Source organism: Dermacentor albipictus, chromosome 2 (assembly GCF_038994185.2).
Source record: "Dermacentor albipictus isolate Rhodes 1998 colony chromosome 2, USDA_Dalb.pri_finalv2, whole genome shotgun sequence".
NCBI lineage: Eukaryota > Metazoa > Arthropoda > Arachnida > Ixodida > Ixodidae > Dermacentor > Dermacentor albipictus.
In genome coordinates, this window is record NC_091822.1 from 131,753,782 (window position 1) to 131,772,080 (window position 18,299).

An 18,299-nucleotide genomic window follows, 5' to 3' on the forward strand; every position below is an offset into this window, starting at 1 on the left:
TGGCACCAGGAGTTTAGAAGGGGCAGAATATGCAACAAACCTGAATATCCACAATCCCTGTGTGTTCATACTGGATTTTCACTAATTGCAGTGTTTGTTAGTATCTGCAACTAGCATGGTGTAGATTTTTCTTTGAAACCGTAACTTGTGTAAACTTCAGATGTCATTAGCGCCGATAGGTGAGTCAGAGGTTTGTTGCGATTGAAAGGCATTTTTGGGGAAAAAAATTTCTACCCCTTTTCTCAGACATGAATAGGCTGTGTATTAATATGTTGGGTGATAGATGGCAGTAGCAGCAGCTCATTCCTCCATGTTTACAATGAAGGGGATGGAAAGTGCTACTGGAGTTGCTTGTGCGAGCCAGACACATCAGTGATTTCATTTGTAATGGATGCTACCGTATTTACTCGAATATGAGTAAGCACCGATTCTAAGCCGACCCCCGAATGTCCAAAGCCAGAAAAAATTAAAAAGTTTACGTCGAATTTAAGCCGAACAAAAAAGTGAGGACAGCGTTCACAAAATGAAAACAGTATTAATTTAATATGAACCTGCTGAGCTGACTCTATGTAATCATCGCTGCTAGCCTCGTACGCTTGTGGACGCCTGCAAGCTCCCGCCCGTGCGCCCACGCATGCGCAGATGGTGCGACATGGCTCGTACGCATCAAAACGCGGCACGATTTCGGTGAACAGCTCGTCACTGTTATTGTGTGCTTATCTTCCTTATCTCGTTATTATCTCCTCGTTACGGTACAGACACAAAAGGCGTCTCCCGTTGCCCCCTCCAACGATGGTCGTTTTTCTCATCGATGCTGACGTCCCGCCCAGCTTGAACCTTTGACAATGCCTCTGCGGCTAGCACAACATTTACAACACAACAGCACAACAGTTTGTGGCATCGCCTGTTTGGTGACATTACGACAACGCCACGCCACATGCCGATACTTAGCCATCATACTGATACGACACAGGTCAAAATGGCAATGTTGCTCGTGGACTTCGGTTGGTTACTGGCGCGGCTAGTAGCTGCTGCGATACTGACTTTTCTAGATGGTGCTAGCTGTACGCCATATTTATCATTTTCAATTACAAACCGGCGCGTTCTTCTTAAATCTTCAAACCTAAGCCAACCCTAGAGTTTGGTGTATGATTATTTGAAAAAAACTATCGGCCTACATTCGAATAAATACAATAATGCTCTTGGTGCTAGTCTAAGTGGGTCTGCAAAGCAGTTTGACTACATGTTAAATGTTAACACTGTAATCCAGTAATACACACTGTCCACTAATACCGTACACTTCCATTAAACTCCAGTTAATTTGATCCCAACCAAATGTCCTGGCCAGTACTTATACTTTTGTGTGGGCCAAGGCTTGGCTTTAACTATTTTGATTTTGAAATTGGCTGTCTCTAGGTAATTAAAGCTTGACTGCTGAGCACGCACACGCCTGACCCCAACGGTGACCTCAAAGGGCTGCAGTGTCTGTTTTCACATCACTAAGGGACAATCAATGCCTGCTGAGGAGTTGTATGCTATTTTCTTTTTTGTTTTTCCGTGTCCACATTTCTGTCAGTGTGTGTTACCTCAGTTTGCACACATTCTAACTCATCCCGTTTTTCTGTTGTTGTGTCCATAGTTGACTGTGCTGATGGGCTGTGCCGTTCTCTCGCGCAGGTCAAGTGTGGCTGCTTCTACAGTGTGGCACCCACAACGCCGGGCGGCCTTCGGGGCCAGTACCTGTGGCTGTGCAGCACCGACGGCGTTAACAGCCACCTGGTGATCCTGTCGCTGCAGCAGATCGCCCTGCGCTCGGTGGGTGCCTTCGACCTGCCCGAGTCCCGCATCGCGGCCATGGAGGCCGTGCCACCTGCCCCGGACCCAGATGTCAGCCCGCCTCAGCCTCCGCCTCCGGGGGCTGCCGAGACTGTGTGGATCACCACCGAGACGAAGAGGTATGGGTCCTGCACGCATACCGTGGGTGGTAATGGCTTTGATTACTTATTTCTTGCGAGGCCTTCCAAAAGGTGTGCATTGACTTGGTTAATACCGGTGTCACACAGGGCACTTTCGATTGCACTTGATCTGGATTGGGATTGAATTTCTCTATAGCGAATGGCTCATTTGCACAGGCTAAAAAAGGGAGCGGATCGCGACCGAGAAATTTGATCAGGATCAAGCTCAAACGCGACCGAAAGTGCCCAGTGTGACTCGGCTGTAAGTGGCAAGTGTATTTTTTTTCTCCCCCTGGAGTTTTATGTGCCAAAACCACAATTTAATTAGGAGGCACACCGTAGTGGGGCGCTCTTGTTTAATTTTGGCCACCTGGGGTTCTTTAACGTGCACCCAAATCGCGGTACATGGGCGTTTCTCCATTTCACTTCCAGCATTTTTCTGTGGTCGAAATGTGGCTGCTGTGGCTGGGATTGGATCCCGCAACCTCGTGCTCAGCAGCGCAAACCCTTAGCCAACCATGGCGCTGTTCAGGTTTGACGGGTTCTGCAGTGTTCTGCCAAGAGTTGTGACGGCAGAATGGCGAGAAAGCTTTAGGGGCTTCCATACAAAGGTTATCTTTCTATACAACAGTGCCAGCCAGCCAAAGTATGTGCGAGAAATACTTCCTCCCTGGGGGCAGGTTGAGCAATTGGAAGAAGTTCAATTCGTCACTGAAGATACCGGACCCATGCTGGTGCTGTGTTTCAAACTGAAACAGGAACCCTTCCGTGGGACAGTCCTGCAAAAGGCACCAATGAGCGCACCAATATTTCGCAGCTGAACAGAGAGAAGCAACTTCTTCTTGTACCTGAGTTGTCTGCACTGTAAGGTGGTGCTAGCATCAGAGTACTTGCACCATCTCTTGTCATAGCAGTATAGCTGCGACACTAACTTTCACCATAGCTGTGTATGTCATGCGGTGAAGCCAGACATCAGAGCATGCAAGAGCTGCTTAGGGAAGAAGAATACCAGGGGATGTGAGAAAGTATGGTGCTCTCACGACAGCTTTCTTTTATTTATATATAGACAGTTTTTTGTAGGTTGATGTTAACTGCTGCAGTAACTCTGTAGCAGTGGCATTCTGCTGTCAAGCACAAAGTGCTTTGATAATGAGGGTATCTTTGTTGACCTGCAAACTTTTTTTCTTCTTGGAATTGCTCTTCGCATAGGTTTTGAAGAACTAACCTTCAAGAATGGACCACAGATGGCGTGCTTTCGCACGCAGGCCTAAGCTCGTAATTTTGCAACCTATACGATACACCTGCCATGTGGTGTGTTGCTTTCAAACCAGTGTACAGTAGACTTCCGGTTATTCAGCTCTGGTTAATTAGATTTCTCAATGCCACAAACAGCGGGTCACAGTGCGAAATTGCGCAAACTTGCGACGTAAACTCGCACTGCAGGGTCACTGCGCAAACTTGCCCTGACCCTGCAGATTTTAGGATCTTTGACACGTGGTAAATCATGCCAAACCTGACAATGAAATGGCGCGGATGGCACCTGCTCTTTGCGTCAGCTACAAGAGTCACATTAACGTCTGGTCCTTTGCGCAGACTGACCTTATTATAATGCACCTGCTGTAAAGTTGGGACAGCCCTTCTGCATTTTGGAGAAAAATGGGAAAAATGTTACTGTGCAATAAATAGAAGGTTACCCCAAAACACAGGTTCAGTATTAAACTAAGAATTTCATTGCATTTAGTACAATGGAATGTCTCTAATTCATTAGTTTCAGAGGAAACAAAGCACTTGATTCTATTGATACAGAAAAGTATTTTCCAGACATTCACATGCTAGAACTGAGTTGTGATACTAATTTGGTGTTCCTTTACTTGATTTGATTTCTATGTACTTATGTTACTGATAGGTTGTGACATTCTTGTTATGCAATGCTAGGAGACCCCCAAGCATGGGCAGCACTGTATTTTCTTGCCCAAAATTATTAAGCATGAAAAAATATTTGATCAATATTTGGCTTTGTTTTTTTTAAATATTCAATTCAATATTCGACTTGAAATCTACTGTTCGGTATTCGCACACCCCTACTTGTTTTACGTGGTAAGCTAGCTGCAATGAGTCATGTAACATGTTTTTGGTGTTCCAGAGAATTGCATGTGTCGCAGGGCAAACATGCGGAGGGGTTAGTCTTGGCGAGGGCCACCACCCTGTTTGTGATTGTTGCGGAGTCATCTAAGAAATTCAGAATATTAGATGCGCAAGGTACTGACAGGCAACATATTGTGGTCCATAGACAGTGATAAAGTGCTCTCTGAGAGTTATCATGATGGCCGTCAGGTATAAATAAATCTCTCTTCCGTGAAGGTAAAACTCGCATGTTTCATTTTTATTTTTCATTGCCAGAATTGGAGGTATGCTATGTTTTTCGTGTTAAAATGTAGAGTGCACGTTCGATTCATACTTTGCTTAGGAGCTTTAGTGTCATTTCTACGTTAGTTTCCTACCTTGGAACACACAAAAGGTTGGTCACACGTTCAATTCGGGGGGCGTTAGGATCGAGCAAGTACTGCCATATGAATCAGCAGTGTGTTTAAGTGTTTTTGACATGGACTAGCCTGTTAGTTCTTATGTGCTGTACTAATTGGTCAGTGTGCCAGTCTGCAACATCGCCGATAGTATAAGTGATTATCAATGTGAATTGTTGCGAGTATCGCTAACCACATTTAAATCTTGCAGTTCTGTACTGTGGTTCCGAAACGTAAAGTTTCATCTGTCCTGCAGGTTGATCCTGCTGCTGGCTTCATCTCCGGACAAGTGGACTGAAGTAGGCAGCACCACAGTGGTAGCACCTGTGACCCAGATACTTTACCACTGTGAACGTGTGTATGTGGCCCTGAGCAACGGCTCTCTCAATATCTACCAGAGGGACCCAGGTAGGCTTTGCCGTGTGTCTTAGGTACAGTCCTGTCTACCCAGCATAACATGCCTGCTGTGATTGTAGTGTTCCATCAGTTTTTTTGTGGTCTCTGTTTGTAACTGGGGTAATGGGAGACTGCTAGCGGCCTTCGTCATGCACTGCACATAAATTAGGCTGATGATGACCATTATTATTGGAGTACAAAATGCAAAGCAAGTGAATCGATACGGTCAAACCTTTTCCTGTCAAGCGTAGACTTGCTGAATAGTCACCTGCTTAAAAAAAGCACAAAAGAAGAATTAGGTTGGGCCACATTTGTAGATCACTTGCGTGAAATGGCAAATGCAGGTGTGGTGCTTTTACCAATGTCGGAAGCAGGGTGGGCGAAGTGGACTTGTACAGATGCAATTGTTGCTGCAAGCACTGATTTGAGGTTTATTATTGGCTTGAGTGCATGGTGGCTACAGCCAATGTGTAGGTTATAATCGTTATGGTGGCTGTGAGAAATTGGCCTCACCTAGGAACGAAAATAATAGACTCTGAATCTTACTGCACACATTGCTATCACATGCATCAGTGTGCAATTGCTGACTTCATGAGAAAAAAGAAATAAATAGCCTGCTTGCTTATAGGGAACAACTCCATCTATTCTTGTTTCTCTTTCTATAGTTCTTCTGCCCTCTTTGTCTTGTTGCCTTTCTTCTGTGTTAAATATTTTTGATGCTTTGTGCTTGTCGAAACTTTCTTTGTCTCTCTTTCTCTGTCTCTGTCTTTGTACCTAAGCAACTGGTGCGTGGGATCTGGAATCCCCTGGTGTTCTCGTCCTGGGTACGGAGCCCATAACGTCCCTACTTCCCCTGGGAGCTCTGTTGTACTGCGCCTGTGCAGACAAGATCTACGTGCTCGACGCATTTACGTCAGACATACAGGTAAGCCTCTGCGCTGATTGCACAGTGCTTACTATCTTAATTTAGCTTGGAATGAGAGTGTCATTACGAGACATTTGCTGCATTCGTCAGTACATCAAAGCCCACAACAACAGCTGTTGTTTCTAGGACCGGAATTCCAGCATCTTTCTCTCACTTGTTCACTTTACTGTTTGGTATCTACAGTGATAACACCAGATGCATGGCACTTCACGTGCACTGTGTTGTTTACCAGAGCTGAATCAGTTAAAAAAGAATAAAGGAAAGAGTGGTTACTGATTCAGAACCAAACTTTTCTTTGAAGTATTAGAGGTTGCTTTTGACATGACAGGATGCTCTGCTGGTTTCAGCCGTGGCAACAGAGCCGCATTTGTTCTAACAAGTTGTAAGTGTGGGTGCAAGTGTTTCATTGACGCTGATGAGTGCTTGCTGTACAGAGGACGCATACATTGAACCAAGAGGAAGGTGGCCAAGCCTACCTCATGGCTCATTCAGGCACGGGTCTTTGGATTGCACTGAAGAACTCGTCTCGCATCAGCCTCTACCACACAGAAACCTTCCAGCACCTGCAGGATGTGGACGTTGCTGAGGGTGTCAACCGCTTCCTTTCAGGTGGGTGGTTGATTGGAGATCTCGATGTTTCACTTGGAAAGGTTGGTCATGGAGAATGCAGTTCATTCAACTTACCGTATTGCATAAGGAAAACTTTTTTTTCCCCAACACATTTACATAAAGTTTGGGGGCGTGTTCATTACGACAGGTATAATCTTCAGCAGTTTTTTATCCGTGGCTACCTCTAAGCCTTAATTTGCATGTGTTGATTGTGGACTACGGAACAAGATGGCTTCTCTGAATTGGGTGGGGAAAAAAAAACACCTGACCATGTTCAATAGAACTAGGTTTCAGAATTTGAAAAATGCTTGTTATATTGGGTTTTAGTAAATTGAGGTGTTTTATATATTGAAATATGACTGTACACATATATACTGTCAGTGAGTAAGTATATTACATAGGATGGGTGTCTGGTCGGTGCGCACTTTCTCTTAATTTGATTGTGTAATAAAATGCTGGTGGATGCACCACTCACTGAACCAAGTGCTTGAATTGCGGCACAGTTTGTGAAAGACACATGTTGGCAAAAGACAGCCTTTGCACCTACAGCTAGCGCTATGGGGTAGCTTGTGTTGTGGGTGCCGTTATCTTGACTGCTGCACAGAATATGCTGGAACTTTCTGGGTGTTTCTAAACTGATCTCTTACACAAGGGAGCTGGGGCTGGTGTGTGTGGTTACATTACGGTGAAAAGCATGTCTCAAGCCTCTTGGCATGTGCCCACATCTGCAACACGTGTGCAGCCAAGCAAGGCAGCGTGCGGCCAGCGGTGACAGTGACCTCCCTGGTGGCTGGCCCGGGCCTGCTCTGGGTGGGCACGAGCGCCGGGGTGGTGCTAACGCTGCCGCTACCTCGCCTCGAGGGCGTGCCCATCCTGGGAGGCCGCACCTACCTTGCGCACCATGGACACCGAGGACCCGTCACCTTCCTCCTGTGCCTCCAGCCACGGGTGCACCCGTCTCGTCGTGGATCCAGCAGGGCCCAGCAACACAGGGTCAGCCAATCTAGCATTGCTCTCCCTCTAGCAGTATAGGATACAGGGCCAGTGTGAGGCCAACACAGGGGCCACATTAGTGCTATACTGTACAGTAAAACCTCGTTAAACCGTACCCGCTTAAACAGTAGTTTCGGTTTAAAAGTAGTAAAGTCAATTCCCCCACTCAGCGGCCATTGAACATAATGTATTTTGTATCCGCATAAACCGTACCAGCTTATTGCGTACGCATCGGTTAAAACGTAGCGTTTCCACTTTTCGTCGCGCAAACACGGCGGTGCGTCGTCTCCATCGGGCGGCCCGGCAGAACAACAAGCCTCAGAGATCGGTACAACGGCCTCCAAGCGCCCTGTGCGTTTGCACGTGAAGCCGCATCAACATCAACATCATTTCGACGCCGCACTATAGTGCCTAGAATATACTGGCTAGTGTGCCGTCCGCGGCCTCTCGGGTGGCACCAAATGCAATGAATGCCGGCGGCTGCCACTAGGGACGCTGCAGTGCAGGTGGGTGCTGCAACACCATCCGGTCTTCGTAGCCCGCCGTGTTTCCACAGCATCGGCAAGCGGGCTGCTGCGCTTTTTGTTTTTATTAAGCTGTAGCAGCAGCACAGTTCAAATGTGGGCAGCTGATTTATAAATCAGGGTTTGTTTTGATTACAACAGGCTTCTCTAGCGCTTGTCGCTTGCGTGAAAAGCGTGTGCTAGCTCAGCTGGGCTTCGAGCGGGAACCTGATGTGTTTCTATGCTGGCGAAGAGAAAACGTAATTTCTAAGGCAAATGCCTTGATCTGCATGTTCCAAGGCCGTGTTGCGAGGTACAGAACATATCACACGATCCAAGGAAGGCCAGAAACGAACCAAAGCATATCCAGCCGTGTATAGGAGATGCTAAATGATTAGCAAATGTAATTATTCATTATAGTGATTAGATTAAGGGGGATAAGGCTGAATTAGAGGGATTAAGGTGTATTAATTAAGGAGGATTAGAGTGAATTAGAGTAGGCTTCACAAGGCGTTCGCCTTCGTGTCTCTTCGGTGATAGCTAAGGACACTTGTTTTTTACTCTAGCCATGATGGCAGCGTAATTTTTTTAAGGGTAAGTTTTAGGTTACATTTTTCATTCTAATAAAGTAAAGGAATTCTAAGGTTACGTTACTGTTCTATTGATGTTATATTAATGCATAACCATTGAAAACTGCTGTAACAGATCATCTTTTGAAATGACTTGAATTTCGCTGTACTTTCTTTTTATTTTATTTGCTTCTATTTCTGCCTATTATCTTATTGTTGTCCTCATAGGTTTGAATGTTTTTAATTGTTTGTAAACCATGTACCCATCTCCTAATAATGCCCATTGGGCCACGAGGATAGGATAATAAGTAAAAAAATTTGTCTGTAAAATGGACTGCACGCGGTGTTCTGTGTACTATACATTTTTTAATACCTGGTACACACGTGCAGATTTCTTTTTATGTCTGATATAAGTGAACGAAAATGGGAAACAGATCTTTAATTTGAGCGTAACAAATATTTTATTCTCGCGTAACAACAGTCAAACGCGGGCATATAAGGCGGGCCTAGATGAGATAATGCACACATACATGAAGAAGATAGATCTAGTGGCAGTGACGCAGTTTAACTCTTTCGTTACCACGCCTATTCAAATCGATCACCGGTGATCGATGCTTTAAACGGCCGATTTCGACATGTTGGAATCGTTTCTCGTGCAGCTAGCGCCATCCAGTGGTTAGTCTAGGCAGTGCACTTGTAGAACCAGTTTAAATTTTCCCGCTCTGGCGACGTTCTGATTTTTGATGCGCCTTTTTGAGAACTAATGTGCGCGTGTTGTTGCAAAAGGGGGCGTGGCGGCCGCGCTTGAGAAAAAATACTGCCACTCGGGGTAATTCAGCATTAGCGTCAAATTTTTGTGATCAAAAGGCTCCCAGCAAGTCAAATATTGAATCATATTGTCGGCTTTGTTATCTGGCGGCGTTGAGTGGGGATAATTACCCGAAAATGACGCCAGCTATTCACTAGTGAGCTTTGACTTGGAGTCCGGGTGGTTTTATTCCACGAAAACGCATTCCTGAAGGTCCGCCGCATGTCCAACATGTATACCTAGCCTTTACAGCCAGTTTGCAGCAGTTTTGGTTTCGCTTCTCTTGTTAAATCCGCCAGAGGGCCGCATCCGGTGTTACTATCGCAACAACGCCAGTCGCTCCGGTCTCTGCCATGGCGTCGTCGTCGGACGCAACTGCGCCGCGCGGAAAGCGTTCTGCTCGAAAGTATTCTTCACCCGCACCTGATTTTAGTGACGAGGATTCGAGCTTCGAGTCCGAAGATGACAGTACTTCTGCTTCAAGCTCTGACGGCGACGATGTTTCGAGTCAGCCCGGGACATCCGCAGCTGCTCACCGGTGAGTTACCTTTACGGCCTTGAGCAGTCACCGGCGTCGCGCGCGCTTATCTGCCGACCTTTGTGCACAAGCTTAGAGCTATTCTTGCTATCTGCAGGGTCCGTGCGTCGCTAGGCCAGGATGTGCTGCCACCGGCTGTGAAGAAACTTCAGTTCACGCCAACAAGGCCGCCCGGAGCACATCTCGGCCCAGCACTTCGGAGCAGCGCAAGACGCTTTACAACGGCGCGCGATTTTTTTCCTCCTGTTCTTCACCGCAGAAGTAATAAATACTATCTGCAAGAACACGAATAAATATGCTTGGATGCATTTGATTTGATTGATAAGTCCGATCAGCTGATTGCATCCTATAACGTTTTGATGAAGTGCGTGAGGTGGTGGAAGACGCTCTTCTTTCATTGTATTGACATGGCTGTTGTGAATAGCTTCATTCTTTTTCAAGAGCACCGCCAGCAACACCTCTCAACACCGGAATTGCAGAGGAGCGCCCACTTCGACCAACTTTCTTTTCGGATGGAGCTCACCCAACAGCTGCTCGAGCTTGATGATGAAGAGGTTCCCAGAGTACATCCTGTCCCAAAAGAAGTGCCGCACCATCCGCAAAAGATGCCGAAAAGGCGAAACTGCAGGATGTGCTATCAGGAACGCAAAATCGAACAAAAGACAAACGTTTTCTGCGAAAACTGCGAAGTGCACCTGTGCCTCACGAAAACGCGCAACTGCTTCACCGCATGGCACGAGCGCTGAAGCTGTTCCCGGTCTTTAGTTTTTTTTATGTAGCTGAAGAACGGCGCGGTACAGAGAATTAATTTTTTTAGACAGTATTCCTGAGTTATTGATCTTCAAAATGTATATTCTAAATTTTCTTTCTTAATAATGTGTATGTAGATATTGTGCCTTTTCTTTCTTGTTTTTATCAACTCGCCACAAAAATGGCACTTTCCGAATTTTTTGTATGTTCCCTAATAAATTGTTTGCTTTGTAACTTATGTTTTTGGAAAGAGCATTTCATTATGTGCAATTTGGCATGCTGCAACGTGTTCTGGAATATTATTTGTACTGGCAAAAAAATTTCTTCCGAGACCTATGAAAAACGGCCATTTTCTCGCGGTAACGAAAGAGTTAAGAGCTTCTGTCGTTGCCATTGCGCTTCCCTCTCTTTGTTGATGCCTTTAAAAAAAAACGAAACCTCAAGAAAACAGAACTTCACAAGTGTTGTCAAAGCTGCTTTTTCATGCTCTGGGCAGCCTAGTTGGGGAAAGGCCAGTGTCTGCAGCTGACCTGAAAAATCAGCTATGCTCACTACATCTAACTTGTTTTTGCTAAAGAACACAGTAAAAGCATCTTCCACGGCCTTCACAGCGGTTGGCAAGGTCTGACTAATAAGATAGACAAGGCCTCCATTGTCAAAATGCGTATTGCAATAGCGAAGCAGCGTCGGCACTAGCTTCAGCTTACGCAAAGGAAGCCTGCACGCTGTGGTCAAGAATTTTGGGCAGTGATCTTCCGTGCAACATAACAGTATAGTAGATCAAAGCACTACTGCTCCTTTTTTCTTGTTTTTTTTTCCTGGTACTCACGAAAAGTAAGGTGCATGCTTAGGATACTCAGGAAATATCGTGGGTATAGCGTAGGGTTTCAGGCGTGGTTTATCGCGGGGAATCTCGTGGACACGCCGTTCACGGTGATAGAGAACGCGCGTCGAACTAAGCTGTTTTCGAAATGTTTTTCACAAACCACAGCAGTTGGTACTGGCCTCCTGTCCGCTCTCCTGATTATTCTTGCCCATTCCGCTGCCGCTTCGTATCAGTGGTGGAGTGAACAAGGATACACGCCATTTGTTCGAGCGGTAACCGCTTCGACACAACGGCACAAAGCAGCTCCTCCAGCTCCTCTCCTTGCACTGTCTCTACGGCATTTTTTCACCGCCGCCGCATAGTTCTTGTAATGACAGGCACACGAACACAGCAGCGACGCACTCACCTTTTGACAACACCAAGAACAAACATGCAACGCTGTAATAACACTGAAAACGCCAACATAGATACCGACGCAACAGCTGCGAAACTGATATGCGAAGCAGACGACACGCGCAGTCTGCACCCACCCGTGTGGCAGCGACCTCTGTCGGCCACCGTGGGCATTCATTGCAGGCGGCGCCACGCTCCTCCATTGAAAAGGGCGGATGCACGGCACACTAGCCAGTATATTCTAGGCACTATAGCCGCATGGACGCCGTGCCAGGGAGCGTTGTGGCGTCGTGCAAGCGAGGACTCGCGTCATGCCGAAGCTAGGATAAAAAAGACGCCGGGTGCTCAGCATAGAAGAAAAATTAGACATCGTCCGTGTTACCGAACGTGACACGAAGAACTCGGAGCTGGCCCGCGACATGGATCTGCTGTTGACTACAGTGTGTGGCATTTGGAATGCGAAGTTGCTCGGCAGCGCTGCTGAGACCGCGAAGAGATATGTCGGCTACGAGGATCGACTTTTCACCATCGTTGCCGCTGTTGTTGCCGAAGTGTCAACTAGCGACAGTGATGAGGACGACACGGAAAGCGACAGCACGGGCTGCGCGTTACGCCAGCCTCATGAATGCGATCGTCGCAAGGAGAACAGGGGCGCGATAACGTAACTATTCCAAACGAAAAGTTTTCCGAACTCCGGCACCCGGCAATGAAAAAGGCGCCCCGGGACTTACGCAGCACTGCTGCGCGCGTGCACGGAGAATAGGTAACGCCGACGAGGAATCTGCCGTGCGAGTGTTTGCCGAGAGGAGGGGGGCTGGCTGAGAAGCTGGCACGCAGCTTCAGTAAGTTTGAGGCCGCTGTCGTCGTGCTAGGCCGCCGCGACATCAAATGAAAATAACACTTACGTCCCGCGAAGTGAATAAATACAGCATGTTTTTTCCCCCTTTCATCGCACTATCTCTGAGTTCCGTTTTCGACAGGTAAGTGGGCGATCTCATGCTATTTCGCTTAAACAGTACTACCGTTTAGTACGTACTTTTTCCGAGCTCCGGCCGACTACGGTTTAACGAGGTTTCACTGTACCATGTGGGCCCAACACTGGACCTATTTGTTGTGCTACTTCAGTTAGGCTTCCTCCTGAAGAGGGTAAAGTGCCGTCCATTGTTTAAGGGAACGCTCTAACGTGATGCTCTCACTTTGCTGGTGGTTTATGCGCAAGCACTTACAGAAGCTGTGTCAGTGTACACTGCGCAGGTGACATAGAAGGGTGCCAATGCCACCAACCACAAGTTATTTGCTGCGAAGCTGGGTGATTGTGCACTTGCCCGAGGGGAAAACTTGTATGTGACCTACACATGTGTTTTCGCTTTAAAGGGGCCCTGAACCACCCTTCGGGCTTAGTGAAATAGCATAATCTGCGGGTAACATATACTGCTGTGATCTCGGCCAAGTTTTGTCGTATGCAGTGCTTGGAGCTTGCAAGCGTATCACGAAGTCACATTTCTTTCAAACGCTCTCTTTTCAACATGAGGCCCGGTCCTCATTCTCTTATGGACGCTTCATTTTGTCATTGGCTGCTTTATTTCATCATTCCCTTAGACGGCTGCCATTGGGCAATAGGTGACTTCAAGCTGTGGTCGGCTGCATGGCGTAGGTACTGCGGCCACCGTGGAGTGCCGCCACGAGTCCACTGGCTAAGTGCACTGCGGCTCACGGAGAACAACTGCGTTTGGCTTATGTTTAGCACCTAGTAAGCACCAAAGGCAGAAGTCGTGGCGTCTACGTTAACATCCAAAATGAAATTTGAGCTGCGCGCCACGGTGACATTTAGGAGGCAGAGCGTTCTGGGCACAACCCGCTGCACCACAGCCTTCGCAGTGCAAAGAATTGAAGAAGGAAAGGGAGCACAGTGGAGGCTATGTTTGATTGCCATAAACTCCACTTCTGCTGAATGCATTGAAGTACTTTTTACGGCAAAGTATTTCTGAAATAGCCTATTTTCACTTCAAATGCCCTTCTCCACTTCGAAAAGAAGTGGTTCAGGACCCCTTTAAGAGTGAACTGCACTGTATATTTTCCATTTACTTTCCTTGCGGAAGGAAAGAAAGCTGCATAACACACTGTGCTGACTTCCTACCTTGACTTCTCAAGCATTTGGATGGTTTATTAGAACTTTCCATCACCCAAGTGCTTGAAGTTGAGTGAGAGCTTGCTGAAACTTGCTGAACTTAGCTGAAACTAGCTGAGACTAGCCGAGTTCCTAAAGTCAGTTTTTGAATTTGTGGCACTTGTATTTAATTTTGTTTCGCATGTTGCAAAACATCTTCAACCTGCCGTGGTTGTTTAGCGGCGTTGGTGTTGCGCTGCTAAGCACGAGTTCACGGGACCAAATCCCAGCCACAGGGGCTGTGTTTTGATAGGGACAAAATGCAAAAACATCTGTGTACTTAGATTTAGGTGCACGTTAAATAACACCAGGTGGTCAAAATTAATCTGGAGTCCCCCACTATGGTATGCCTCATAATAAGAGAGGAAAATGCGGAGCATTGTTCTTTTTTTTTTCTTTTGTTGTATGTTTCAAGCCAGATGTGTGACAATTGAGCATTGTGAAAATCACTCCAGACAGCACTTTCTAGCCCCACTGAGCTTTCTGAAGGCATATGGGTGTGAAAGTAAAATGAGCTTGAGAAGTGCTTATTCTCTAGTTTTTTCATGGAGTTCGATGGCACTTCTACACACTTGATGCCAGTGCTCATGCCATGACTTCGCACCAACAATTGCAGACTTCGGTTGCCCCAGAAGAGGCGGGTGCGGAGCAGCTCGCGGAAGAAGGTGAAGAGGAGGAAGAAGAACTGGCCAAAGCTGCAAAGGATGTTGAAGGAGGCGATGCTGTGACAGAGGAGGCAGAGCTGGACGCAGCCAGCACGAGTGGTGTTCAGAAGCAGAAGTCAGACTCAGTCTTGCCCTCTACACCTGCCAGCCACAAGCTGGGAACAAGGGGTAGGTGGCGTGGCGTTTCCTACGCTCCTAGTGTGTACATGGTATGCATATGAACACATGGAAACATGAAAATGAAGGTCAAAGTTCAATTTTCTGAATTTAGCACCGGAACTTGGGGTAGGTGCGTAAGAGTGATGTCACGGATTTCGAAATATTTTTTTCATATTTTGGTCATTGTGACTCAGGGAAATGTTCTTGAAACTCAGCAAGTTTAATCTTTGGCCTCTCTAGAATACAATGTAGGCCACCTTTACCGATAAAAAATTAACTAGGCCCAAGCAGACGGCTCCAGAATACATGGAAGTCTTGAAAGGCTGGTGTTGGAACTTGAATGCGGCTCTGCCACCCGTCTTCTCTTTTCCGTATTTTCTGGCTTACAAATCCTATTTTTTGCAGTGAGAGTGGCTTTTTTGGTCTTGTGAAAGGATAACTTACAAACACAGCTGGAAATCTTTTCTCTCTCCAGTGTCAGTGAAGCTAGCGCCAAAGGCCACGTGTTCTAGGTTTCGACCTGCTGCACTGGATTAGTGGTTGTGGCGTTCTGATGCTGATTAGGTTCCTGGCCACCGCAGTCACATGCTTTATCGGAGTGGAAGGCAAAAATGCTCAAATACCTGTGCTACCCTCGCCATTAAGTGTTGCCGTCATCACAACTCTAGTGCCATCTCCAGTTGTAGCCGCCGTAACCACTGCATTAAGCGTGACAAACTGGCTCCCACCATTGTACGTGCACATCGTGTCTGGTAGACATTCATGAGGAATTCGGTGTCTCGATACTGATTGCCTCTGCATTCACCTTGCGACACAGCGCTTCGTCGGACGGCCACTGAGAACATACACATGTCGGGTGCCAAGACGCTTCCCCGCGGCCTCTCCCTGTGTGCCCGGGCCAGCGCTGCAAGCGGGCTGACCCTGAGCAGCGCGGGAGGCGTGAGCACTGACAGCGGCAACGACAGTGGCAGCAGCCCCGAGGCGAGCCGCAGCGAGGTGTACGGCCTGTACGCAGACCTCATGAATGTGCATGACTACGAGAGCCACGAGCAGCTCAACCGCAGCGACCCGGAGCTCATGCACTTCCACTTCGCGACACTGGGGCGCAGGTGAGCATGGCATCGCGCTTTTTTGAATTTATCTATGCTGGCCTTCACTGGCTGAAAAAATCTGGTACTGACAATAGCATGCACGAGAACAACAGCGTCGACGTAGGCGTTGGTTGGGTTGCATTTTCTAAGTCTTATGCAGGTACATTAACCTTTTGAGTGAATGAAACACAAACTTCAGATGGCACGCGCATTAGTTATCCCTAAATTGATGCATTTCGTTTCGTGAGTATAGTACCTGGCGGGAATATGGCATAGCTATGCACTAAACGGCGGTGTGTGCTAAACCCCAAAGTAAAAATCTGTCTCTTGATGTGCTACCACTACCAACAAAAATGATGCAATGTCACAGTGACTGTTACCTAAAATACGCACTACAAGATACAGTAGGCTTCCGTTAATTCAGTTCCAGTTAATTCAATCTCAATTAAAGGTCCTGGCTGGTGCCCTGCATTTCTATGGGCCCAAAATGTCATCATTACTACCGTATTTACTTGCATAATGATCTCACTCGCGTAATGATTGCACCCCTGAATTTCGTCGTCGAAATTCGATTTTTTTCCTTTCCCGTGTAATGATCGCACCCCGAACTTGCCACAGTGATATGTTGTGTGCCAAGTCTAGCTAATGGTGATCGCGCTTACCATCTGTCAAATGCTGTCGAATGCTACGCCAACGACTCTTCAAGACCGTACCAAGCGTTCTGCGCACACCGAACGTTCTTAAGCAGATGCCTCATTTCATTCCTTTCATCACTTTCCGCACTTCCATGAAAAAAAAAAAAACTACAACCAAACTTGTCTTGCCTTTATTATTTGTAGGCTTTATAATGGTTTTGGTCAACAACAACAAAAAAGTTAGGGGGGATATGGGGATCAAAGCTAACTTTCTTATTTACCATCCGATTTTGATTAAATTTTGCACAGATGTTAATAATATCACATAAACAAAGCTGTGAAAATATGGTGAAAATATGGCTGCAATATCTGAAGTACTTCATTGTTTACAAAATTGTTCTGCTTTCATTTTTGCAAAATGCCTGCACACCTGTATATTGGTGCTAGGAGTTCAAACAAACTTTGATAGCACTCCTATATGTATCCTCCATACAGTGACATTCCTGTAATTTTTTTAGCCTAACGGATTTTTTTTATATTTTCATTCTTTTGCAGCTACTTCAGTTGCATGAAAATCGAGACTGTGAAAACAAAATATAACAAATTATTGAAGCAACTATTTTGAAAACAAAACATGTCACTGTGTGCAGTGGTGCACAATGAGTGTAACAAAACAAACGGTGTAAAAATATTCACAATGGTGGCTGAGATATTAGCTTTGCAAGTTGACCTTGGTGGTAGAAAAAAGTTTTGAGAAAAAGGTGTTTGAAGTTTTGGGCCATGTTTATTCGACTAGAAACCACCGGCCTTGTCGGTACAGGAGTCAGGCTGCTCTCTTGGCTTCTTGGATCTTTTATGCTTGCTTTCATGTGCTTTTTGTGCCCTCTTCTTGCGCAACGCATTTTTCTCAGCTGCTCGACTCGCTTGAGTCCGTCGCCACCGAGCATGATCCTCCAGCCGCAAACCCTATCTTCCGTTCGGTTGCCGGCACAGAACGAAGTGACGCGCGGACAGTGGCGGCGGTCATATTCAACACTTCTGACAAGATGAATTGTGACTCAAGATGCGACTGCATGGTGCGACCGTTGCTGATGCACGGTTCGTCTTCATGGCCGCAGACGCACGCGCTTGGACCGCACTTTCGTCGTTCATCTCGGTGACGGCGGTGGCACAATCGGGGTACGTCGCGGAGCACTTACACGGCGTTGCAGGCCCGGAAGCATCGGAAAAGGCGGTTATTAGTTCGGTATCATCACCACTGGAACTCAAGGCTGCAACAGCCTGCGAATTGCCCGGCAATGCGTCGACAGTCTAAGCTTGCGCGCGGACGCAACTCTGCTAGGACTAATCCATCGGATGTTCGGCGGCTTGCGCTTGCGGCTGCCGAAGCGGCGCTTGGTCGCGTATTTCGTCGTCCACGCCCGCCAAGTCATGCTCGAAACCACAAAATTAAATAGAAAACTCAAATCCGATTAAAGCGATGAAGCGGCGGCGTACGTCGAATATCCAACACGTAAACAAAGGGGCTGCAGCCAGCGCGCGAAGAAACGGGAGAAGCAGACGCCGCAGCAGCTCGCTTCCAGACCCGGCCAACGGGGCGGCTCATAGAACGCACGTGACGGAGCAAGCCAATCGGCGGCCGCGACAAGCAGCTCCGCGACCTTCAGACTTTTTGCTTTTTTATGCTTGCCCTTCTCTCTATCAGGAAATGAAAGAGAGGAGTCAAAAGGCGAAGAGGCGCGCTTTTCAACGGTACCAGCATGGCCGCGCCGCGTACTGCTGTTCCGGAGCTAGG

The 18,299-nt window shown here is 47.0% G+C and overlaps 1 protein-coding gene across 4 annotated transcripts in view; it reads left to right on the top strand.

Annotated features, from left to right (window-relative positions):
* LOC135912564 (rho guanine nucleotide exchange factor 10-like protein) overlaps positions 1-18,299 on the top strand; it is an 83,119-nt gene that overhangs the window by 52,895 nt on the left and 11,925 nt on the right. For all 4 annotated transcript variants that reach the window (XM_065445048.1, XM_065445051.1, XM_065445049.1 and 1 more), the window contains 7 exons: positions 1,678-1,955; positions 4,734-4,885; positions 5,653-5,798; positions 6,233-6,407; positions 7,150-7,400; positions 14,571-14,787; positions 15,596-15,887. In XM_065445048.1, the coding sequence (XP_065301120.1) occupies positions 1,678-1,955; positions 4,734-4,885; positions 5,653-5,798; positions 6,233-6,407; positions 7,150-7,400; positions 14,571-14,787; positions 15,596-15,887 (1,511 nt within the window). The remainder of the gene's footprint in view (positions 1-1,677; positions 1,956-4,733; positions 4,886-5,652; positions 5,799-6,232; positions 6,408-7,149; positions 7,401-14,570; positions 14,788-15,595; positions 15,888-18,299) is intronic.